The sequence below is a fragment of the Mobula birostris genome, chromosome 17, assembly GCF_030028105.1.
Source record: "Mobula birostris isolate sMobBir1 chromosome 17, sMobBir1.hap1, whole genome shotgun sequence".
NCBI classification, from domain to species: domain Eukaryota; kingdom Metazoa; phylum Chordata; class Chondrichthyes; order Myliobatiformes; family Myliobatidae; genus Mobula; species Mobula birostris.
In genome coordinates, this window is record NC_092386.1 from 68,306,160 (window position 1) to 68,331,663 (window position 25,504).

At 43.7% G+C, this 25,504-nt stretch overlaps 1 protein-coding gene across 1 annotated transcript; it reads right to left on the bottom strand.

Moving 5' to 3' along the window:
- Positions 1-372: 372 nt before the first annotated feature.
- On the bottom strand, positions 373-22,500 carry dusp4 (dual specificity phosphatase 4). The gene is made up of 4 exons (XM_072281877.1): positions 22,053-22,500; positions 15,095-15,231; positions 10,876-11,095; positions 373-3,195 (listed from the first exon to the last, which is right to left on the bottom strand). Exons 1-4 carry the CDS (start codon positions 22,411-22,413, stop codon positions 2,810-2,812), a joined length of 1,104 nt encoding a protein of 367 aa, XP_072137978.1. The 5' UTR covers positions 22,414-22,500; the 3' UTR covers positions 373-2,809.
- Positions 22,501-25,504: the final 3,004 nt, after the last annotated feature.

A 25,504-nucleotide genomic window follows, 5' to 3' on the forward strand; every position in this document is an offset into this window, starting at 1 on the left:
GTTGAGCATGGTGGCACTAATGTTCTGAGCTGCGTATATTTCAGTGCAAGAGTATTGTAAGAAAAGTGGATGAGCTTAGGGCATGGATCAGCACTTGGAATTATGACATTGTAGCCAGTAGTGAGACTTGGTGACAGGACTGGCAGCTCAGTGTTCTGGGGTTCCTTTGTCTTAGACATGATGGAGTGGGAAGGATTAGAGAGGGAGGGGTGGCAGGGAAAATGTCACGACACTGCTCAGTCAATACAGACTGAAGAGCTCATTTAGGCTTTACGGGTAGAACTGAGGAATAAGGAAAGTATGACCACGTTAATGGGATTAATCTATAGATTAATTAACCCAACAATCTGTGGGATTTAGAGCAGTAAATTTACAGAGATCACAGACTGTTGCAAGAGACAAAAGGTTGTCATAATAGGTGATTTTAACTTTGCACATATTGTTTGGGACTTCCATACTGTAAAAGGGCCGGATGAGAAAGAGTTTATCAAATGTGTTCAAGAAAGTTTCCTTAATCAATACATAGAAGTCCCAACTAGAGATAGTGCAAATCTAGATCTATTAGGGAATGAGACAGGGTAGATGAAAAAAGTTTGTTTAGGGGAACACTTAACATCTAGTGATCATAATCAGGATTGAGAGAGATAATTAATTAGCCATGTTGAAGTGGCAGAGCAGACTGGAAGGGCTGAATAGCCTACTTCTGCCCCTAGATTTTATAGTCTTAAAATACCAATAGTTTCAGGGTAATTATGGAAAAGAAAAGGTCTGGTCCTCGAATTAAGATTCTTAATTTGAGAAGGGCCATTTTTGATGGTATCAAAAAGGATCTTGCAAGTGTGGATTGGGACAAGTTGTTTTCTGGCAAAGGTGTACTTCGTAAGTGGGAGGCCTTCAAAACTGTAATTTTGAGAGTAGAGTTTGTATGCTCCTGTTGAAATAAAAGGCAAGAATAACAGGTTTATGGAACTTTGGTTTTTGAGAAGTATTGAGACCCTGGTTAAGAAAAAGGAGGTGCATTGCAGGTAGGAACCAAAAAGGTACTTGAGGAGTATAAGTAATGCAAGAGAACACTTAAAAAGGAAGTTAGGAGGGCTGGGAGAAGACATGAGGTTGCTTCAGCAGACAAGGTAAAGGAGAATCATAAGAGTTTTTACAGATATAGTAAGAGTAAATTGCAGTGGCCCAAGCAGAGATGTTTAAAACATCCTCAGCCATGGATGGGGTGCTGGAGGATTGGAGGATGGCCACTGTTATTTCATTGTTTAGGAAAAACTCTAAGAATAAGCCAAGAAATTATAGGCCAGTGAGCCTGACATCACTAGTGGGAAAGTTACTGGAAAGTATTCTAAGGGATCGGATATTTAAGTATTTGGAGAGCCAGGGACTGATTAGGAATAGTGAACATGACTTTGTGCATGGATATTTGTATCTAACCAATCTTATAGAGTTTTTCGAGGAAGTTACCAGGAAAGTTGATGAAGACAAGGCAGTAGATGTTGTCTACCTGGACTTCAGCAAGGCCTTTGACAAGGTCCCACATGGGAGGTTGGTCAAAATGTTTCAGTCACGTGGCATTCAAGATGAGGTAGTAAACGGGATTAGACGTTGCTTTCATGGAAGAAGCCAAAGAGTGGTAGTAGATGGTTGCCTCTCTGACTAGAGGCCTGTGACAGGTGGAATTCCGCAAGGATCGGTGCTGGATCCATTGTTGTTTGTTATCTATGTCAATGATCTGGATGATAATGTGGTTAACTGGATCAGTAAATTTGCAGATGACACCAAAACTGGAGATGTAGTGGACAGTGAGGAAGACTATCAAAGCTTGCAGTGGGATCTGGACCAGTTGGAAAAATAGGCTGCAAAATGACAGATGGAACTAACACAGTGAGCAGTAGGACACTGAGGAAAGTGGCAGAACAGACAGTCTGGGAATACAAATCCATAATTCCTTGAAAGCGGTGTCACAGGTGGAGAGGGTCGTAAAGAAAGCCTTTGGCACATTGGCCTTGATGAATCAAAGTATTGAGTACTGGAGATGGGACGATCTGCTGAAATTGTATAAGACGTTGGTGAGGCCTAATTTGGAGTAATGTGTGCAGTTTTGGTCACCTAACTACAGGAACGATATCAATGAAGTTGAAAATTTACAAGGATGTTGCCAGGACTTGAGGATCCTTGGAAAGGTTGAATAGATTAGGAGTTTATTCCTTAGGATGTGGAAGATTGAGGGGAGATTTGATAGAGCTATACAGAATTGTGAAGGGTATAGATAAGGTAAATGCAACCAGGCTTTTTCCACTGAGGTTGGGTGAGACTACAACTAGAGGTCATGGATGAAGACTGAAAGGTGAAATGCTCAATGGAGGGTGGAACATCTTCACTCAGAGGGTGGTGAGAGTGTGGAACAAACTGTGAGCGCAAATGGTGGATATGGGGTCGATTTCAACATTGAAGAGACATTTGGGTGAGAGGTGTCGATGGCTACGGTCCAGGTGCAGGTCGATGGGATTAGGCAGATTGGCCACAGACTAGACGGACCAAAAAGCCTGTTTCTGTGCTGTAGTATTCTATGGCTCTGTGACGAACTAGTTCATTAGAAAGTCAAACATCCTGTTTATTCAAAAGTGAATTGTAACTTATTGCAAAGAAGTCCTTCCAGACTGAACAGTTCAGGCATGAAATGTTAAACTAGCCAGTTTCAGTTCTAGGTCAATTTAAACTGTCCATTTGTCTATGGTAGTTGGACAGATTGCTTAACACACTACTGGATTGGATGTTCAGTTAAACGTAGACAAATTCTAGTCCTTCAGTAACTTGGTGATGTGGTGATCGGATTGGGTAAGTAATTCAGATTATTTGGGGTTGAGTGAACACTGACAGACACAGGAAAGCTGAAGACGAGCTGTGAAGTCGGGGTTGATGATGCCTTCTTCTGCTCTCTGAGAACTCCTGAAGGAGTAGCAGATTTTACAGAGCAGGAGGAGGCCAGGATCTGCGTCTCAAACTGTAGCAGCTGTCCCATGAAGCTAAAATTGGGTGAAATTATGCTCCGTCTCTGCTTAACAAACTCAAAGGCCTCTTCCAGCCGAACTCGTTTACTCATCATTAGATAGGCAAGGCAAATGGTGGCTGACCTTGAGATCCCAGCTTGGCAGTGGACCAGAATTCGGCCGTCAACATTTTTAACAGAATCTGTAAATAGAAAACACAGCAGACACTGGGTAAAAAAAACACAGAAGAAAGGAACCTGAACACAATCAAAATGAAGAAATGTACACACTAGTCCAACCTGGAATTCATTTTCTATTTTTTATTCAGATTAGAATAAGTGAATAAGTTAATGCAAGTGAACACAACCTCACAACAGTACAAGTTCACCCTCGAACATGCGCACACCCTCACTACCCCAACACAGCCTCACAACAGTACAAGTTCACCCTCGAATGTGCATGTGCACATACTCTCACTACCCCAACAAAAATCCATCCCATCCCAGCATAAACCAAACACAAGTGTGATCTCAGGTTTTCTACACGTACCACATGCTAGTGAGGCCAGAAATAGGAAGATAATACAGGAGAGGACTTCAGATTCTGTCTTCCAGGGAAGGTGGGACCAATCCAGATGGAATAGTTTGTACCTGAACTGGGCAAGGACTAATATCCCTGTGAGGAGTTTTGCTAGTGCTACACCGGGGTGGGGTGGGGGGGGGGGGGTCGGGGGAGCGGGGGAGGAGGTTAAGCTAGAGTTGCAAGTGGATGGGAACAAGATCACCAGAGCAGATAGCGGAGTAGTTGTGGGGAAAAAATGTTGTTAAGCCTGCATATAAAGATAGGAATCAAAAGGTTAAGCACGGCAGGACTAGTGTTCTGAGTCGCATCCTTTTCACTGCAAGGGGTATTGTGGGAAAGGCGGATGAGCTTAGGTTATGGATCAGCATGTGGAATTATGACATTGTTGCCATGAGTGAAATTTGGCAGCTCAGTGTTCCAGGGTTCCATTGTTTTAGATATGATAGGGCAGGAGGGATTAAAGGGGGAGGGGTGGCATTGCTAGTAGGGAAAATGTCACAGCAGAGCTCAGACAGGACAGACTGGAAAGCTCATCTAGTGAGGATATATGCGTGGAGCTGAGGAATAAGAAGTTGATGACCATGTTAATAGGATTATGTTACAGACCACACAGCAGGATTTAGAGGAGCAAATTTGTAGGAAGATTGCAGACAGTTTCAAGAAACATACGGTTGTGACAGTAAGTGATTTTAACTTTCCACATATTGACTGGAACTCCAAAACTGTGAAAGAGCTGGATGGGGTAGAAGTGTTCAGCAAAGTTCCCTTAATCAATATACGTATAGTGGTCCTAACTAGAGAGAGACTGGATCTCCTATTAGGAAACAAGACAAGGCCAGTGACAGAAGTGTGTAGGGGAGCACTTTGGATCTAAAGATCATAATGCCATTAGTTTCAAAATAATTATGGAAAAGGATAGATCTGGTCCTTGAGTTGAGATTCTAATCTGGAGAAAGGCCAACTTTGATGGTATCAGAAAGGATCTGACAAGTGTGGATTGGGACAGAGTTCCTGGCAAAGGTGTGCTTGGTAAATGGAAGCCCTTCAAAAATGAAATTTTCAGAGTACAAAGTTTGTACATTCCTGTCAGAATGGAAAGCAAGTATATCAGATTTAGAGACCCCTGGCTAAGAAGGAGGAGGAGGAGTACAGTATAGCAGGTGTAGCCAGATAGGTACTTGTGAAATACAAGAAAGTATAAGAAATGCAAGAAGGAAATCAGGAGGGCAAGAAGATGACATGAGGCTGCTCTAGCAGACAAGGTGAAGGAGAATCCCAAAGGTTTCTACAGACAAGAGAAATTGGATAGCAAGGTACAAAATTGGTCTTCTTGAAGATCACAGTGGTGATGTATACATGGAGCTGAAAGAGATGGTGGATATCTTGAATGGATTTTTTGCATCTCTATTTACTCAGGAGGAAGACACAGAGTCTATTGAAGTGAGGGAACACTGCAGTGAGGTCATGAACTGCATCCAGATTACAGAGGAGGAGGTGCTTATTGTCTTGAGACGAAATTGGGGTGGATAAATCCTCAGTGTCACAACCATGGACACTACTGTGGGTCTGGGTGCCCTCGCAGGCGAACTGTTGAATGGGGTCAACAATTATGCTCATGAGTACGGATGTTAGTGTTTTATTGTGGTGGTATTTAACTTCTATCCTCTTCTTTCGGTTTTGCCAAGTCTTGAGCAGAAGCACAGAAATATCAACTCTCCCTGTTTACCTTTGTCCTTGTTCCAGGAAAGAATACTTCTGTTGATATTGATTCTGTGAAGTGGTATTTATTTAGTGTTAAGCTACTGCTTCCAAATCACAGTGTTGGCATTAGCTTTTAGTTTGAGAGTTTTAATTAATGGCCCTGTTGGACTTGGCATTTATTGTTTTTCCTTTAGTTCTGCACAGTTCTTATCAAAAGTCAGTGAACTGTTCATCTGATTCAGTGTCTCTCCCTCTGGTCTTGGACCATAACTGCACACAGGGTCTGGCAAGGTGTTCCTTTGGACCTTGTAGAAATTTCAGGGGCTCTAGTAGAGGTATTTAAAATGTTCTTGGGCATGGGTGAGGTGCTAGAGGATTGGAGGATAGCAAATGTTTTCCTGTTGTTTCAGAAAGGCTTTAAGAATAAGCCGGGAAATTATAGGGATGTCAGTCGTGGGAAAGTTATTTAAAGGTATTCCAAGGGAGCAGATATATACGTATTTGGATAAACAGGGACTGATAAGGGATAGTGAACATGGCCTTGTGCGTGATAGGTGGGGTCTAAACCATTTTATAGAGTTTTTCGAGGAAGTTATCAAGAATGTCGATGAACAAAAGGCAGTAGATGTTGTCTACAAGGACTTTAGCAAGGCATTTGGCAAGGGAGGATGGTCAAGAAGGTTCAGTCACTGGGCATTCAGAAATATGTAGTACCTTGGATTAGACAGTGGCTTCACTGCAGAAGCCAGATCAGATAGTGGTAGTAGAGGGTAGAGGGTTGTCTCTCTGAATGGAGGCCTGTGACTAGTGGTGTGCCACAAGGATCTGTGCTGAGTCTATTGTTGTCTGACATCTATACCAACAATCTGGATGATAACATCATAAACTGGATCGGCATATTTGCGGATGACACTAAGATTGGGGTATATAGTTGACAGCGAGGAATGCTATCAAAGCTCACAACAAAATCTGGACCACTTGGGAAAATGGGCTTCAAAATTGGCAGACAAGTGTGATATATTGGGAGGACAAAGCGGGGTAGGACTTGCATGGTGAACAGTAGGGTACTGAGGAGTGATGTAGAACAGAGGGTCCTGGAAATACAGTTCCATAGTTCCTTGAAAGTGATGTCACAGGTCATAAGGAAAGCTTTGGTATGTTGGCCTTCATAAATCAAAGCATTAAATACAGGAGTTGGGATGTTACGTTGAAGTTCTACAAGATGTTGGTGAGACCCATTGTGGAGTATTGTGTGTAGTTCTGCTCATCAACCTACAGAAATGATTTCAGTAAGAGTGCAGAGAACATTGACATGGATGTTACCAGGAACTTGACATCTGAGTTACAGGGAAAAGTTGAATGTTAGGACTTTATTCCCTGAAGCCTATGAGAATGAGGGGGGATTTTATAGAGATAAACAGAATTATGAGGGGTATCCAGGCAGTCTTTTTCCACCGAGGTTGGACGAGATCTGGAGGTCACGGTTTAAGGGTGAGGGGTGAAATTTAAGGGGAAGATGAGGAGGAACCACTCAGAGGGTGGTAAGAGTTTGCAACCAGTGGAAGTGATGGGTGCTGGTTCAATTTCAACCATTAAGAGTAATTTGGATAGGTACATAGATTCGGCCCGAAACGTCGATTCATCGTTTCTGGCTGATGCTGCCTGACCTGCTGAGTTCATCCAGCGTACTGAAAGTGTTGCTTTGATCTTTTGCAGCATCTGCAGATTATTTTGTGTTTATAATAGTTTGGCACAGACTAGATGGGCTGAAGGGCCTGTTTTTGTGCTGTAGTGTTCTAGCTCTCTATGGCGAATCCAGAAAGGCGATAGAGAGCTTATTAACATGCTGTCAGGAATTTCCCGCAATGTCAGCAAAACAAAAGAGCTGGTCATTGACGGTAGGAAGCTGGGTGATCCACTTCTCCAGTTTACATCAGTGGTGCTGAGGTCAGGAGGGTTTAGGCATTCAAGTTCTTAGGAATGAACACCTCTTGTGCAGGCCCAACTACATACGTGCCGCAGACAAGAAAGCTCAGCTGTGCTTTTACTTCCTTAAGAGGCTTATCGCTGTCGACCCTTAATTTTTACTGAGGCATTCTCGCTGGATGTATCATGGTTTGCTACAGCAAATGCCTTGCCCAGGACTGCAACAAACTGCAGAGCTGTGGTCATAACTCAGCGCACCATGAAATCCAGGACTCTGTCTATGCTTCTCACTGCCTCAGTAAATCAACCAAAATATTCAAATACCTCTCCCACCCTGGACATTCTCATCCCCTCTCCCATTGAGCAAAAGATACCAAAGTCTGAAACCTTGGTGGTGTGGTTAAGAACAGCTTCTACCCTGCTGTTATAAGACAATTGACTGAAACCACGCACCACCAAGCTTAAGGACAGCTTCCGCCCTGTTGGCTGTTACAAGACAATTGAATGGTTTCCTAGTTTGATAAAATGGATCTTGTCCTCACAATCTACCCTATTATGACATTACACCTTATTGTCCACCTGCATTCCTTTGGCCAGAGGATGGTGAATTTGTGGAATTTATTACCACAGGCAGCTGTGGTGGCCAGGTTGTTGGATGTATTTAAGGCAGAACTTGATAGGTTCTTGATTGAACACGGCATCGAAGATTACGGGGAGAAGGTTGGGGGGTGGGGCTGAGGAGGAGAAAAAAAGGATCAGCCATGTTTGAATGGTGAACAGACTCAATGGGCCAAATAGCCTAATTCTGCTCCTATGTCATATGGTCTTATGTATTGCTCATTTGTCTGTAGCTGTTACACTTTATTCTGCATTCTGTTATTGTTTTACCTTGTTCTCAGTGCACTGTGTAATGAATGGATCTGCATGAACAGTATGCAAGACAAGCCTTTCACTGTACCTCAGGTTTTTGTGACAATAACTAACATAAATCCACCCCATCCCATCAGAAAACAACACTCTCCCCATTGTTGTGCCCACAAGCAATAATTCTGTCATAGAGCACCATGACAAAGAAACAAACCCCCATGGTCCACACAGTCTGTGCTGGCTTGGTCTCCTGCCTAGTCCCAGCTACCTGCACCCAGACTATAGTCCTCCATACCCCTCTCATCCATGCACCTTTCCAAACTTCTCTTAAATGTAACAATTGAATTCACGTCTACCTCTTCCACTGGCAGCCTGTTCCACATTCACACCACCCTCTGAATGAAGAACCCCTCAGATTTCCCTTAAATATTTCACCTTTCACCCTTAACTTGTGACCTCTAGTTCTAGTCTCACCCAACCTGAACCTGCTAGCATTCACCCAATCTAGAACCCTCCAAATTTTTCATACCTCTATCGGATCTCCCCACATCCATTAAATGAATTCCTAACTTTGCCCTGTCGGCTGGTGGCATAGTGGCTGGACCGTGGAGCGGAGGTTCCGAAGTTCAAACCCAGATGGCTCCCCCCGGCATGCTTTCCATCCGTGCGGGGTTAAGAGCTGGTGATCTCTTTTTTAAAAAAACTCACCCGGCAGAAGGCAACGGCAAAACACTGCTGTAACTTGCCTCGTATGCGAATTCCAACTATGTCAGAACGGCGTCGGAGGAAGTCATCCGCTACTCGGAAAAATTCCAGATGCGACCTACATTATTATTTTTAACCTTGCCCTACAACTCGGGTCCTGAAGTCTCAGCAACATCCTTGTAAGTTGTCCCTGCATTTTCTCAAGCTTACTGATAGGGTGACTTAATTACATCAGTACATGAGGAAAGCAATAACAGATAGGTCTCCAGAACTGTACTGTAATATGACTTTCTTTGAAACGCTCTACAAGTAATTCTTTTTGAAAATAATACAATGTGTGAAATGGGTCCTAATCATTGGGATTTGTACAGGAATTGTCTATTACTGTCAATCAGATCTGCAGACAGATTGTTAGTGAAGTTCTACGCATTCCTTCGTGAATTTGCGATCTTTACTGGACCATGGATTATCCAATAGTCAATATCCTACCTAGCCATAATAAAATTACACAATCTTTGTGTCTATGAAAATTTCCTCTTCCCTTATTCAAGTTATTTCTATTTATTGATGGGCACTTGCTGGTTTAAATGTCAACTAACGTGCTGAGCCAGATGGGTTAAAAGTAGCACGCTCAGGGATGTGTGGAAGGAAATTAGTGATCCTCTCGCAAATATTTTTGGATTTCCATATAATTACTGGATATTACCCAAGGATTAATGATATGAGCAATATATGTGATTCCAATTTGCCAAAAGGGAATAAAGAAAATAATGAAATGGCTGTTAGCCCCATGTTGAAAATTCCTCAGGGAATTTAACAAAATAGCAACATTGATTATCACACACAGCAGTTTATCTCAGTAGTTCTTGGCTACATGTAAACAGGAAACCTTGTGTACAACACACCCAAATGTAAAATTGTAATTAAACATCAGGAGCTTATAAATCTCAGAAACAAGAATGTATTGAAGAAGAAACTAAATACGATGAACAGTTGTTGGTAAAGGGGCAGATTGGTGTGATCCAGTGAAAGGTGGACCCAAGGAACTGAATGGATGATTCCTGTACCTTTAGTCAGCAATTTTTTTTTGCCTCAGATTCACTTTTAATAATTTTTATTCAAATTCTTTTTATTGGCAGCCATTTAGAAATGTATTAGTAAATATACCCTATTAATGAAAGTGTTTAGCGTGATAGCCTTCATTAGTCAGTGCTGAATATACGAGCTGGGACGTAATATTGTACTAAACATCAGTGAGACTGCACTTGGAGTATTAGGTACCGTTTTGGTCACCCCGGTAAAAGAAAGATTGTCAAAATGGAAAGAGTGTGAAGAAGGTTTGAAAGATGCTGCTAGATTCTGAGTTATAAGGAGATATAGGGCACGCTAAAGCATTATTCCTTGAAATGTGGGCGATTGAAGGATGGCTTTATAGAGGTGTATAAAAGCATAAATGGTACAGATACAATGAATGTGCATAGTCTTTTTCTAAGAGCAGGGGAGCTAAAAACTAGAAGGGCATAGGTGGAATGAGAGGTGAAAGATTTAAAATAGACCTGGGCAGCAATTTCTTAACGCAGAGGGTGGTGTGTAATTTGAATGAGTTGCCAGAGAGAGTGGTTCAGGAAGGTACAGTAACAACATCTAAAGAAAATAGTTAAGCAGTAATGGTTTAGAGGTCCATTTGCAAAAGATAAGGAAGTGGGACGAACTTGATAGTTTGCATGGTTGACATGAACGAATGGGGCCAAGGCATCTATTTCCACTCGGTAGAGCTCCAAGACAAAATAGATCTCACTACACTCCATTGAACAGAACTTTGCACTAAAGACAGGAAGGGACACCCCAGATTCCATAAAAGGCTGAATGATCATGGACTGCTCTTTTAGATAAATAATGCTCATGGCCCTGAGTTCCTGTACCAACACCAAATACGCGGACTTAAAGGACAATGCTCTCTATAACAGATCAAACTGGAATGCAATAACCTGGGAACAATGATATTTAATGTCAATCACTAAGTTACTGACAATTGAAGAAAAAGATGGAGAAAGTGAGACAGTACTGCACGGTGAAATACAATTATTGCAATCTTTCCTACCGATGTACTCTATTGCTTCCATGAACCAGAAACTGATGTCTGTTTTCTGGTTGTCCTCCACTGGAATGCATTTATACTGATAATGATCCTCAAAATGGTTTGGACAGTTGGAAGAGACGTTCAGGAGAGCTGTAATCCCCATTGCGTCGAGCGTGTCCCTTTTTGAAGCATGATGCGCACTTCCGAGATAAAGGAAAGGGAGAATTTCCACTGGACCACCCTATAATTAAATGTAAATTCTAGTGTTTAACAGTAGTCACCACAATAACAGTAATTTATTGTACAGGAGTGATCTTCCACACCTATTCTCCATTTCTTGACAGATGCTGTGAGGCAACAAGGCTCTCACTGCATTACCTCATTCAGGAATATTGGCTCTGATTTATGAATGACCTTATTATATCTTAACCAATGGCAAAAACAATTATTCTGTACATAATAAAATTGGCTTGATCTTTCACAAGATAAGCAGAGTATTTTCTGTATTTAAGTCTTCATCAGCATTCGTTCCTATAGATTTTGCCGGGGGGGGGGGGGCAGGGGGAGGTGCTTGTTCCTTTGATACCCATCGCCCTCACAAAGTCCAGATCATAAAACTGAACTTGCTGGCTGAGAGCCACCGGAATCTAATCATCCAGTTCCTTCCTGGTGCCAGGACCTTGCTTGGCATAATCTAGTCATGTGGCCAGCCACAATGCTACAAAGGAAACTTTGACAAATGGCAATGCCACACCCACATCTTCCCCACCAATCCAAGTTATCAACCAAGGAGTTGCTAGAATTAACAAGTGAGGTTCAATCCAAGGCAAGGCTCAACCATCAGAACTTTACACTGAAGTTAATCCCATTGTTTAGACAAGTTCTAGGCATTATCATTTGGACATACAGTATCCACTTAAACCAACATGCATGTTGAGTTATTTCATTTTAAAGACTTGATAGATTTTGTTGGATGTACATCGTGATTTTGTTTGATATATACAATGTGACTGAATGGTTTACTCAGAGTATTTCCTCCTTTTACACCAACTCAACTCCTGTACCCATACATCCATTTAAATAAACATAACTCTGCCTCATTCTTGATTCTCTCAGATGTTCTTTCTTTCCTACACTTACTCCTCCGGAAATATCAGTCCTAAACAGAAAACTGACCAATTTAGATGGGTGGGTTTGCAAGTTTGCGGTTGATATCAAGATTGGTGGAGTTGTGGATAGTGTAGAAGACTGGCAATGAATACAGTGGGATATAAATCAGTTGCAGATAGGGGCAGAGAAATGGCAGATGGAGTTTAGCCCAGATAAGTGTGAGGTGTTGCATCTTTCCAGGACAAATGCATGGAGACAGTACACTGTTAAAGGAAGGATCCTTAAGTGTTGCTGAGCAGAGAGATCTTGGGGTCCAGGTTCACAGCTCCTTGAAAGTGGCTCCACAGGTTGATAAGATGGTTAAGAAAGCTTATGGAATGCTTGTTTTTATTAGTCGAGGCACTGAGTTCAAAAGTCAAGAGGTTATGTTGCAACTTTATAAAACTCTGGTTAGGCCACATCAGGAGTATTGCATCCAGTTGTGGTCACAGCTCTACAGGAAGGATGTTGAGGATTTGGAGAGGGTGCAGAAGAGGTTTACCACGATGTTGTCTGGTTTAGAAGGGACGTGCTGACATAAGAGGCTGGATAAACTTCAGCTGTTTTCTTTGGAGCGACATCGAGTTAAATAAATTAGAGGATTTTGTGAGCTACATGAATGTGAGGAGGATGGAGGGATATGGACATTGTGGAGGTAGGAGGGATTAGTTTTTGGCTGTTTTTGATTCACTTTTTAGCTGGTTAGGCACAACACTGTGGGCTGAAGGGCCTGTTCCTGAGCTGTACTGGATTGTTCTATGTTCTATGTTGATCCAGACTCAGTCATGCATTGTACTGTAAATCTTTGAGGAGGCGTAGAGGTAGAGGGGATTTCGACCCCAGGCAGTTGAGGCTTTTCTCTGCTGGAGAAAAGAAAATGGGAGTAGTTGGCCCAGGGAACAAATTTTACTTCTTCATTAGCACCCGACAGCCCACTGAGTTCATGCTATCTCCCAACAGAGCAATCTCATCAGTCACATTTCCCCTCTCACTATCTCCATTGACTGTCGATACTTCTCACTGCTTCAGTAAAGCAGCCAACGTAATCAAACACTCCATCTACTCTCTTCTCCCCCATCCCATTGGGCAGAGGATACAAATTCTTGGAATCACATACTACCAGACTGAAGGACAGTGTCTATTCCCGCTGCTGTAAGACTATTCAATAAGCCCTTAGTGCAATAAGACGGACTCATCCTCACTAACTTTCTCATTATGGCCTTGCTGCTCATTGTCTGCCTGCACTGCACTATCCCTGTGACTGTCACCTTGTTCTGCATTCTGTTATTTCTTTCCTCAATGTACTGATGTAATTAAATGATCTGTGCAGATACCATGCAAAACAATGTTTTTCCACCGTACCCTGGTACATGTGACAATAAGAAACCAATTTACCCTGTAGTCCTACAAGTTACTTGCTTTCACATGCCTGTTGACCCCATTTCGTTCTTTTATCCATCACCTGCATTAAGGGGTAATTTACAAAAGCCAGTTAAATGGCTTAGGGATGTGGAAGGAAAGTTGATGAAGTTGTGGAAGCCCACATAGTCAGAGGACCCTGTGCAGACTCCACACACCAAGTACCTGAGCTCAGCAGCTGCAAAACAGTGGCCCTAACAACCAGGAGCCTGCTACAGGTCGTAACAGTGGCCCTCCTCTGCCCCGTTCCAGTAACACGTAGCAAGGAGGGCATCAGAATGACTTGGTATGGGTGAAAACTCTGAAACATTCTGTAGTTCAGGCCACAGGTGGCACCTTACAATGCGTCAGAAGGTTAAGGAAAAACCATTAATCTACCTGAAACACTTGGTTGTTCTGACAGTGGGAAGTGAATAAAAAAGTAACAAATATTGTTAATTAATTCTCAATAAATACGATTAGAGAATTGTTTTATTAAACACTAATGAGACCTCCATAGCTTAATTTGGCTTTGATTTTCATTGCATGAGGAATAGGGAATGATTTACTTGGGCATTGTATGGAGACGGGTGTGCACAATGTACGGAATGTGTTTACCTGAACACACAGGAGCGGAATTACACCATTCTACCCATCAAGTCTGCTCCATGGCTGATCTATTATCCCTCTCAGTTCCATTCTCCAGCTTCTCCCAATTACCGTTGATGTCCTTACTAATGAAGAACCTGTCAATCACTGTTTTAAATATACCCCTAGTACCTTGGTCTCTTCAGACACTGTGACAATGAGTTCCACAGATTCAGCACCCTTTGGCTAAAGAAAATTCTCCTCATCTGTTCTAAAGGGACATCCTTCTATTCTGAGGCTGTGCTCTCTGGCCCTAGACTCCTTCACTATAGGGAACATCCTCTCCAAATCCACTGTCTTGACCTTTCAATATTCAATAGGTTTCAATGAGATCACCAACCCTATTTTCCTAAACTCCAGTGAGTATAGATTAATCCTCTTATGTCTGTAAACTGTAACACTTACAGTGAGGTCAAACCTTTACTGTTCTGAATCCTGCTGTACTTGCAGACTATGTCTCTGGTATTAACTTTGGTTGAGTGGGTGATCCGCAGCGCCGGTTTGGTCTAAGACAGAGGTCCAAACACATGATTTACACTATACCTCAGTGTACTAATAAGAGTGCTACCTTTTAGTTCTGATTGTAACATCTCCACATGGAGGAAATCCTGTTCAATATTTGCCCCAAAACTAACATCTGAAGTAGGCTTTCTAGCAATTCCACAGCAATGCTTGAGGGACCTTGCTCAACCAAATTAACCCCAAAATTCCCAGAGCATTCCACTGGTTGTGAGGAACTTTGAGAAATCCCGAGGCTGTGAAATTTGCATAATTGCAGGTCCATTGTTAGGTCTGCAAGATGACCAGCCATGCAAGAGGTGGGAGAGGTAAATTTGTATCCACGTCAGTTATTTACCCTTTATGTCTCCTAGCAACATGGATGAAGGGTCATCACTGCTAACAACCAGTTATGAATATCAAAACAAGGATTAGCTATTTGGGGGAAAGAATTTTCACATCAGACATAAAACTTCCACTGCATTTAATATCTGGGAGGAAGGGAGGACTGAAATGAAAGGCAGTGACACTGAGAGGCTGGGGCTACCTGGTCATGCAGTGGAGTCCCACAGGCATTTAGGCTTGTTTCAGGTGATTCAATGATGGACACTGTTGAGATTCCAGGTGGACTTTTTGCTTTCACACAGAACTCGGGATATTCTGAAGAAAATCTCTCATATCCTCCTGCATCGTAAAGAAACAGACTTTTATTATATGTGCCAGTTGCTGTAGCTTTGTGAATTTAATATAGTTCACATGACTGATGGGGTCTGGTAACATTAATCCCCACAGTGCAAAAACACAAAGGGCTTGAAATATGTTCTGGGTATTACCTGAATTACCACTTATAAAAGGGCCCCTGACACAGAAAATGCACTGTTTGTGGATGTTCAATTTCAAATCAAGCTGACTGAAACTTATTGAAACGAGCGAGATGATGTGAGTCAGCTGTGACAGGGTCCTGAATTACCCCTATGAACTGTGCTCATTTACCCCTATTAGGTGCTTTTGAAAAGAGAGAGGAAGAGTTATTTAACATCGATATGTTGTTTTGAAAGAGTGAGAGAGAGAGAGAGACGAAGACTAACCATTGGACCGTCACTTTAAAGCAGTGGAAGTAACTTTTGGATTTCTGCTGAGTTGGAGTCAGCACCGAGCAGCTTGTAAGTTGCTATGGTGACCGAAGGCAGCATTATTTAATGGACAATTGATGTTATGATTTTCGGCAGGTTGTTGATACTTCTCAAGGACTTTTGCCTGCTTGCATTTCTTACACAGAGAGAGGAAGGAGGAGTTATTTGAATTACAGTTGATGCTCAGCACCAGAAGATAAAATAGGAGGTCAGATGATACAGACCTCAGACACATGATCTGGACACTGAATGAGCATTGTTGTGCCCGCAGAGAAAGTGGGTTTTGGAGGATCGATCAGGTGGATCGATCAGTCACTCTTGCAGTGGAAACAGGAAAGAGGTTGACTGGTGGAAAGTTGTCCATGTGTCCACCCTCGCCTGGGGGATAGCTCCACCACAGAAAACCGGTCCCTTTTGTGAAAGTCACAGTCGGTGACTTTTAAAGGATTTTGAAGGACGATGAGGAGATCGATGGCATCAGCTCACCTGAAGACTCAAATCTCTCTCTCTCTCCATCACTACCCAACTCAACACCACGAACTGAACTGAACTTTACTCATCATCGTAAGACTGTATCTTTTGACCCCTAGACTTAAAGAAGCTTGGTTTTTCAGACATATATTTCCACACTTACGGTATACTCATTTATATATATATATATATATATATATATATATATAATCATTGCTAACCTGTTTGATTTATCTACATTTATATTACTGTATTGCGTAGTTACTAATAAATATTATTAGTTATTAGCAATACTGGACTCCAAAGTGTTTTCCATCTCTGCTGATTCTTTATTCCCGTCATGGGGTATGTGACAAAATTGGGACCTGCGTCCAGGATATGAACAAATTGTGGGAGGCTTGTTTGAATTGATTGGGGAAAATCTCTTTTGATTGGGTTGTGTGGAAATACAGCAGAAATGGATGTTAGTATTGAGGATGAGCTTCAGCTTCAGTTGGAAAAATTAAGAATGGAGCATGAATTGAAATTAAAACAGTTTGTAAGGGAGAGCAGAGGCAGCAAAATGGGGAGAAGAGGCAGAAAGACAGAGACAGTTTAAAAGGGAGATGTGGCAGCTGAGAGGTTTAGTGTTGGACCCTGATGATTTTTGCAGCTCGGAAGGGTTTGTTTTGTGTGATGAATTGAAAAGTTGTGTTCTTGATGATGTAAGGGCATACCCAGATGCAGAGGTTGCCACTACCCTGCAGGGGTTTGATAAGAAAGCAGACAAAGAGGTTTTAAACCATGAGGTTGAGTTTACTCCAGAAAAGAGTTTGCCAGAGAATAGCTGGGAGGTTCAGGGTGACCTTGAATTTGAAACTGGGACAAGTGATGACAGCCCAGAAGAAGCAGCTGTCCTGATTGCCTGTGTTCAGGTTGTTGAAGTATCTGTGAATTCACAGAGTTCTGAACCTTATGTTAAAGCTCAGTTAAAGTCTGAAGTGCCTGGCTTGGTTGAAAAGGAATGCAGTTTTTGTGTGTCAGATGATCTTGGTTCAGTGAATAAGGGGTTAACCTTGGTACCAGTGGAATGTGACGATTCTCAGTCGCTTGTATTAGACAGAGTTTTAAAAGTTGGTGATTAGATGGAAACTGATGAGGTCAGTGTTAATGAAAATAATGGCAAAAGTGCTGTTCCTGGACTTTTGGATAAAGTGCTGGAAAAGTTTGGATTCGTTACGTGACCTTTGACTCTGCTTGCAGGACAAAGTCCTGCTGAGAAAGGATGTGCTACACTGTTGAATTTTGTTTGGACATGTGGACACCTGCAAGGTTATATTGTCGAGAAGAAGAAGAATTGTTATGGTTTTGGGGTGGAAGATGTTATGGAAGCAAGTTGAAGTGAAGGTTGTAATCAGATGGGTGGATTGTTTGGTCTCTTCCATGATGTATACATGGTTCTTATAAGCCTCGTGATGGTGTTAAGTTTAGTAAACAATGGAGGCATGTCGACACCTCTCCAAGATAGGGTTGATATAGCTGTTCAATTTATGTGCAAAGCAGCTGTTGAGGCCTACGATCAGAGACCTCAAAATCTTTCTGTTGCCCAGAGACCACTTGTGATTTATACGGATCATAATCCATTAGTGTTACTAACTAAAATGAAGGATAAGAATAGAATGTTGTTAAATTGGAGTCTGATATTGCAAGAATTTAATCTGACAATCAAACATGTGAAAGGTACTTTCAATATTATAGCTGATTGCTTATCCAGATATTAAATTTGAAAATATACACATTTTTGCTCTGTATTCTGATGATTTTACCTGTATTGTTTCAAACTCTGTGATTTACATTTAGACAAAAAAAATTCATCTTCGTCAAATTTTTTTTTCCTGATGAAGGGGAGTGTGACGGGGTCCTGACTTACCCCTATGAACTGTGCTCAATTACCCCTATTAACTGTGCTTTTGAAAAGAGAGAGGGAGAGTTATTTAACATCGATATGTTGTTTTGAAAGAGAGAGAGAGTGAGAGAGACGAAGACTAACTGTTGGACTGTCACTTCAAGGCACTGGAAGTAACTTTTGGATTTCTGCTGAGTTGGAGACAGCACCGAGTAGCTCGTAAGTTGCTATGGTGACCAAAGGCAGCGTTATTTAATGGACAATTTATTTTATGATTTTCGGCAGGTTATTGATACTTCTCAAGGACTTTTGGCTGCTTGCATATCTTACACAGAGAGAGGAAGGAGGAGTTATTTGAATGACAGTTGATGCTCAGCACGGGAAAATAAAATAAGAGGTCAGATTGTAGACCTCAGACACATGTTCTGGACACTGAATGAGCATTGTTGTGCCTGCAGAAAAAGTGGGTTTTGGAGGATCGATCAGTCGCTCTTGCAGTGGAAAGAGGAAAGGGGTTGACTGGTGGGGAGTTGTTCATGTGTCCACCCTCACCTGGGTGATAGCTCCACCACAGAAAAACTGGTCCCCATGGTTAAAGTCACAGTTGGTGACTTTTAAAGGATTTTGAAGGACAACGAGGAGATCGATGGCATCAGCTCACTTGAAGACTCAAATCTCTCCCTCTCTCTCCATCACTACCCGACTCAACACCATGAACTGAACTGAACTTTACTCATCATCGTAAGACTGTATCTTTTTACCCCTAGACTTAAAGAAGCTTGGTTTTTCATACATATATTTCCACACTTACTGATATACTCACTTATATATATATATAATCATTGCTAACCTGTTTGATTTATCTACAATTATATTACTGTATTGCGTAAAGGCATCCATTAGTCTTGCGAGACCATGGATTTGCACCTGGAAAGTCTTCACTCTTATGGTTGTATGGAAGACAAGCAGTTGCCCATGCTGCAAGTCTCCCCTCTCCACGACACCAGTGTTGTCTAAGGGAACGGCATTAGGACCCATACAGCTTAGCACCAGTGTCGTCGCAGAGCAATGTGTGATCAAGGACACAACACGTTCCCTTGGCTGGGGCTTGAACTCACAACCTTCAGGTCGCTAGTCCAATGCCTTAACCACTTGGCCACGTGCCCACACATTGTGTAGTTACTAATAAATATTATTAGTTAATAGCAATACTGGATTCCAAAGTGTTTTCCATCTCTGCTGGTTCTTTATTCCCGTCACGGGTACGTGACACAGCAAACTGCAGAACCTCTTGGAGTACGGTGGACAGAACAGTGGGAGAAAACTTCAGGGTACTGTTTAACAGATGTATGAGGCTTTAAAAATCTCATTCGAACAGGGCTGACCACATCCTGATCTGCTCCTGACATTGGCTATCGCTTGGGTAAACTTGATGCCAGTCTGGTCAGGAATGAGACCTGTGCCTGCAACAAGTGAGCTAAAGTCTGATCCACTCCAGTTGTCCCAGCACAAGTGGGCACTCTGGTTTTATGTTGCTCCCACAATTTCCTGGGGCTATTGCAGAAGAGGCAGACAGTCCAAACAGAACGATTCAGAGGTTCCACTTCCCCCTGAACCAGCCGACAGCTTCCTCCAAATTCTGGACCCAGCAAGTGCTGGCCATTTCTCTTTGGTGCTGGCTGAAGGGCATCATCAATTTTCTATTAGTTGGAAGTCTTGGCTGACTAAAAATGGGAATTTAAGTTACAGTAATCAAAATATTCAAAATCAATATCATATATGGCTAATATCCAATATTTGTGGTGAAGTTGCCTTGAAATGTTTATCATGTTGACCGTACTTTCTTCACTGAAGGATGTTCAACACGATTAGTGTTAGACATCTTGTGCGCAGATATCTGAACTGGGGTGGGAAAGAGAATAAAGATATTCCAGTCTTTTAATGATTGAGCTACTTGAAGGTGTTCCAACACATTTATTTACACTGACAGAGCGAGCATGTTGTCAAACGCAATTCGAAAATCTGGAAGTTATAGTGCTGCGTAAAGTGAACACCGAAAACCTACGCTTTTGATTTATTATTATGGAATTAAAATGTAATGAATCTAAAGTTGAGACTCTCCTCACCTCTGAGGAAAGGGACAAAGACCGTGAACACATCAAGAGTGGTTTGGGTTCCAAGCCAAGTGTGAGGCTGAGATGATATCATCGGCCTGAAATATTACAGAGTATCTATTTCTCTCCCCTCATGGGCTGAAAGGATGAATGATGTGCTGCCGAATTATATTTCAGCTAAGTTTGTTTTACAAAGCACTAGACACTAGAATTCCCTGTATGAGCAGCTGTGCGTGCAGAGAACGAACTCGGAGCAGGTGGAAATGGAACTCACCGCGGAAGGAGAGTAGAACCGGCTTCTCGCCACCCAAAACGTGGAAGCCCCGGCCCCCGACAGGCATGAGAAGGTGAAACTTGATTCTATGTGGGATAGTTAAAACAGGCTGATGTGTTGGCGTATAGTCAAGCGAAAACATCAAGAGTACAGGAAGGAGAAAAGGACAGGGGGACCCTAGAGAAGTGTGAGGGGCTCGGTCTGTTTCTGTGCTGAGGGTGATCATTTTTATAAATGAAGGCAGATTGGGATTTAGCACGGAATAAGCGAACCTTGCTCGGCCCAGTTGACAGTTTTGGGATGAGCAGCAGATGTACTGATACTTCGGAAGAAGCTGCATTCGTTGTTCCGCGTCTCATTATCAACCAGATAGAAACTTCCATGGCCACATCCACAGCCACACAATATGCACGTGTCTGGCTTGGGTAGAACAGACTCACTCATCTAAAAGGTAAACATTCAAATTCCGCAGCTTATTGAGACAACCCCTAAACAAACGGCGACAGAGTCACACTTTTCGATGAAGTCCCAGGCGGTACTGAACCACATCCTCGCACTGCCAGTAATTAACAGCCTGATGTCACCGCGTTCTTCCGCAAAACATTTGGTTGCAAATAGTTGTCAATTCTCTGCACAAATACAGAATTTAACAGTGGACCATCTCAATGTGTGCATACAGAAACGTCCGGGGTTTTAAACACCACAACACCCGACACTAAATTCATAAAAGACACAGCGCGAACAATTCCGTTTGCGAATGTGGCGAGCAGTTGCTGTGATATGCGGCATTGCGCAGTGTGGCGCGCTGTGTTGTGTTTGTTTGGAGCTCGTTACTGAGATGTGGGCAAACGCCACAGATGACAAGCGCCGAGTTTGTGAGGGGCGACGGCGGGGTGGCGATGGCCAAGGTGGTTTGGGCGGTATAAGGGAGGAAGGGTTTCTGCCAAGTATGATTAAAGGCGGTAGGACGCCAGAATCTACTTGTAGCCACTATTGCCCACCTGCCATTCAGGCTGCCCTACAGACGATGCGGAGCCCCCAGCACAGGGATCCCGCACAGCTGCCCGGAACAACACAGACAAGGAGTCGGACCCGTGAAACCAAAATATTAAGGATTTCCTATTTACCATCCAGAATGACCCCTGTCGACATATTGCTGTTTTGTTCTTATTTTTTCCCTCGCTAAATTTACATGTTGCCTGTTATTGTGCGGTCGCATATTTAAAATAAAACTATAATCCCCGTTATTCGCAGCGCTACCAGCGATACACTCGCTTACACGAACTGAAACCCGCACTCGGGCGATCGGTAACCAGAGAGCGCTCAAACTAAAAGTTTCCATGAAAATGTCGGTGCTATCGAGGAGGAATGACCGCGTGAGATGTCACAATTTTACCAGCACCAGTAGACCAGAACACCAGCACCAAAAGCTACCGTCGTCCATTATGGATGCAAGTACGTTATATTGCAACAGCAACATCAAACAGAAGGCCAGGAGCTGTGCACTCCGAACACCGCGAACGCTACCTTAGAGCCGGGCTGCTTTCCAACGCTAAATCAAGTTCAGGTCTCTCCAACAGTAGGGAGAGCGGCGGGTGGGAGGGAGCTGCTGCTGATATAAACCTTACCCGCTAGGAAGTAGATGTGAGTTGGGCAGAAGGCTGCCGACAGTGCATTGAGGACAGTGTTGACGGTGCTGTCGTGCCGGACTAGGTCAAATTGAGGGCTCCTTTCGTCGTATAGGACGAGGGCGGAGTAGAAGCCAGCTTGAAGCCGGCTGCGGGGCTCGTCGGCCGGGATGATGTGTTGTAGAGTGACGGAGCCCTTGGCTCTGCGTTTTACGATGGTGTTACAGCGGACGTTGAGAGAACCGCTGATGTGGTGGGCACTGTGTGCCAGGAACGACCTGCAGTCCAAGAGCAAGCACTTACGGCCGTGTTGTCTCAGTAACCGCTTCACCTGACTGCACTCTACATCCGACACCTCCATCCTCAATACGCAACTACCCGCAGCCTTCGGCTTGTAAATCAACAAGCCCGTACTCCGCACTCCAGCGTCGCTGTAAGTTCCCGGGAGAGGACTGGCCACTCCTCCCGCTCATCTTATGAATGGAGCGCGGCTCCGAGCCTTGTATGGACAATGACGTGTCATCACGGGCAGCTTGGCGCCGGCACCGTACTCCACCGTCACTCCAATTCAGTCCCACTTTATAAACAATCAGAAACAGTCAGATTCTGGCTCCCGCACGCAACGTCAGGGAGAGGTGGTATCAGATGTGCGGCAATTCTCCACGTGTTGCTGTTTGCCAAGGGTAGGAAGCAGAGAGACAGGGAGACAATGCTTCACACCTGACCTCGGGGACAGTCTGCACATTCTCCCTGTCACTCTGTGCGTTTCCGCCCATGTCCCAACGATGCGCAGACAATCGGGTGCACTGGACACTGTAAAATTACCTCTAGTATATAGGTGAGTGTTCGAATCTGGGAGGGGAGAATATAACAGAGACGAGAAATCCAAGCACACACATAAAATGCTGGTGGAACTCAGCAGGCCAAGCGCATCCGTGGAAAAGAGTGAACAGTCGTCTCGGGCCGGTTGACCGTGTCTGCATACTTTTGTGCCTTGAGTTGCTGCCACAGGATTGGCTGATTCGATCATCTGCGTAAACGAGCAGGCGTACCTAATAAAGTGGCCACTACATGTATACAGTATAAAGAAAGGTCCCGCAATATCATGAAGGATCCCACCCACCCTGCTCATGGACAGTTTGTCCCACTCCCATCAGTGAAGAGGCTACGCAGCATTCACACCAGGACCAGTAGACTCGAAAAAACCAGTGACTTCTCAGCAGTCAGGCTGATCAACACCTCCACCCCCACCCCCTCCCCCACTACGTACACACAGCCCCTCAGCACCTTTCACTTCCCACCCATCCACCGTCACTTTACCATCACAATCCACACCTCATACCTACTGTACACGGACACAGTCACCGTCCGACTGTGTTTTCACATTCTCTGCTGCTACCTGGAAGGACCCCTCTTGCCAAGAGTCACTTTGTCCCTTCATCATTTCCTGTCAGAATCACTGATGTTCAGATACTCCTGCACGGAGAGTCACTTTATGTACAGACTATCAGTCAGTGTGTATAAAATAACCTCATGTATATACGGCCACGCTCAAACAGTTACATATACATAATGATTTATAGGATTGCTTTTATATTTATTGTATATATTTTAAAAATTATGTTCTTTATGATTATTGTGTTTTTTATGCGGCTGCATCAGATTCAGAATAACGATCATTTCATTCTCCTTTACACCCATGTACTGGCAAATGACAACAACTGAACCTCTTGACCATGTCTGCATGTTTTTCAGCATTGAGTTGCTGCCACAGGATTGGCTGATCAGATATTTGCATCAAGGTGTATCAGTGAATCTTTAATCTCAGACATCCAGATTGAGTGATGCTGGGTTAAAACTTCACTCTCACTTACGTGTGCTACGTAAATTACATGTCAGAGATGGGACTGACTTGCTCTCTCTTGCCTTCAACTGTGGGCCTGTCAAACTGTTCTGGCAGAAACCAAAGACATACTTCTGGAACATCTACTATGATTGTCTACTATCTACTATCTACTATCATTGTATGTCTACTATAAGCCTACTGACTCTCACAGCTATCTGGACTATTCCACTTCCCACCCTGTCTCTTGCAAAAATGCCATCCCCTTCTCGCAATTCCTCTGTCTCTGCCGCATCTGCTCTTAGGATGAGGCTTTCCATTCCAGGACGAGGGGAGATGTCCTCCTTTTTAAAGAAAGGGGCTTCCCTTCCTCCACCATCAACCCTGCTCTCAAACACATCTCCCCCATTTCACGCACACCTGCTGTCACTCCATCCTCCCACCACCCCACTAGGAATAGGGTTCCCCTGGTCCTCACCTACCACCCCACCAGCCTCCAGTTCCATCGTATTATTCTCCGTAACTTCTGCCACCTCCAACGGGATCCCACCGCTAAGCACATCTTTCCCTCCCCCCCCCCCTCTGCTTTCCGCAGGGATCGATCCCTACGCGACTCCCTTGTCCGTGTGTCCCCCCCCCCATCCCTCCCGACTGATCTCCCTCCTGGCACTTATCCTTGTAAGCGGAACAAGTGCTACACATGCCCTTACACTTCCTCCCTCACCACCATTCAGGGCCCCAAACAGTCCTTCCAGTTGAGGAACACTTCACCTGTGAGTTGGCTGGGGTGATATACTGCGTCCGGTGCTACCGATGTGGCCTTCTATATATTGGCGAGACCCGACGCAGACTGGGAGACCGCTTTGCTAAACACCTATGCTCTGTCCGTCAGAGGAAGCAGGATCTCCCAGTGGTCACACATTTTAATTCCGCATCCCATTCCCATTCTGATATGTCTATCCACGGCCTCCTCTACTGTAAAGATGAAGCCACACTCAGGTTGGAGGAACAACACCTTATATTCCGTCTGGGTAGCCTCCAACCTGATGGCATGAACATTGACTTCTCAAACTTCTGCTAATGCCCCACCTCCCCCTCGTACCCCATCCGTTATTTAATTATATACACACATTCTTTCTCTCACTCTCCTTTTTCTCCCTCTGTCCCTCTCACTATACCCCTTGCCCATTCTCTGGGTTTTTCCCCCCTCCCCCTTTTCCTTCTCCCTAGGCCTCCTGTCCCATGATCCTCTCATATCCCTTTTGCCAATCACCTGTCCAGCTCTTGGCTCCATCCCTCCCCCTCCTGTCTTCTCCTATCATTTTGGATCTCCCCCTCCCCCTCCCACTTCCAAATCTCTTACTAGCTCTTCCTTCAGTTAGTCCTGACGAAGGGTCACGGCCCGAAATGTCGACTGTACCTCTTCCTAGAGATGCTGCCTGGCCTGCTGCGTTCACCAGCAACTTTGATGTGTGTTGCTTCTGGAGCATCTTCTTCTCTTTGTCTGGCTGTTGTGAATATTGCTGCACTCAGATGATAATCTGTGATGTTGGCTGGAAAGCTCAATTCCGAGGTCAGAAGCTCAGAATTTGACAGCTGCAAGATAAAG

What these genes read in the sequence shown, in the direction of transcription:
- dusp4 (XM_072281877.1), bottom strand. Translation starts at nt 22,413, where the DNA reads ATGGAGGTGTCGGATGTAGAGTGCAGTCAGGTGAAGCGGTTACTGAGA. An exon ending in GGACTCCACTGCATGACCAG is followed by an intron (nt 11,096 to 15,094) that starts GTAGCCCCAGCC and finishes ATTTAATTATAG; the next exon opens with GGTGGTCCAGTGGAAATTCT. An exon ending in GGAAGCAATAGAGTACATCG is followed by an intron (nt 3,196 to 10,875) that starts GTAGGAAAGATT and finishes TTCTATTTACAG; the next exon opens with ATTCTGTTAAAAATGTTGAC.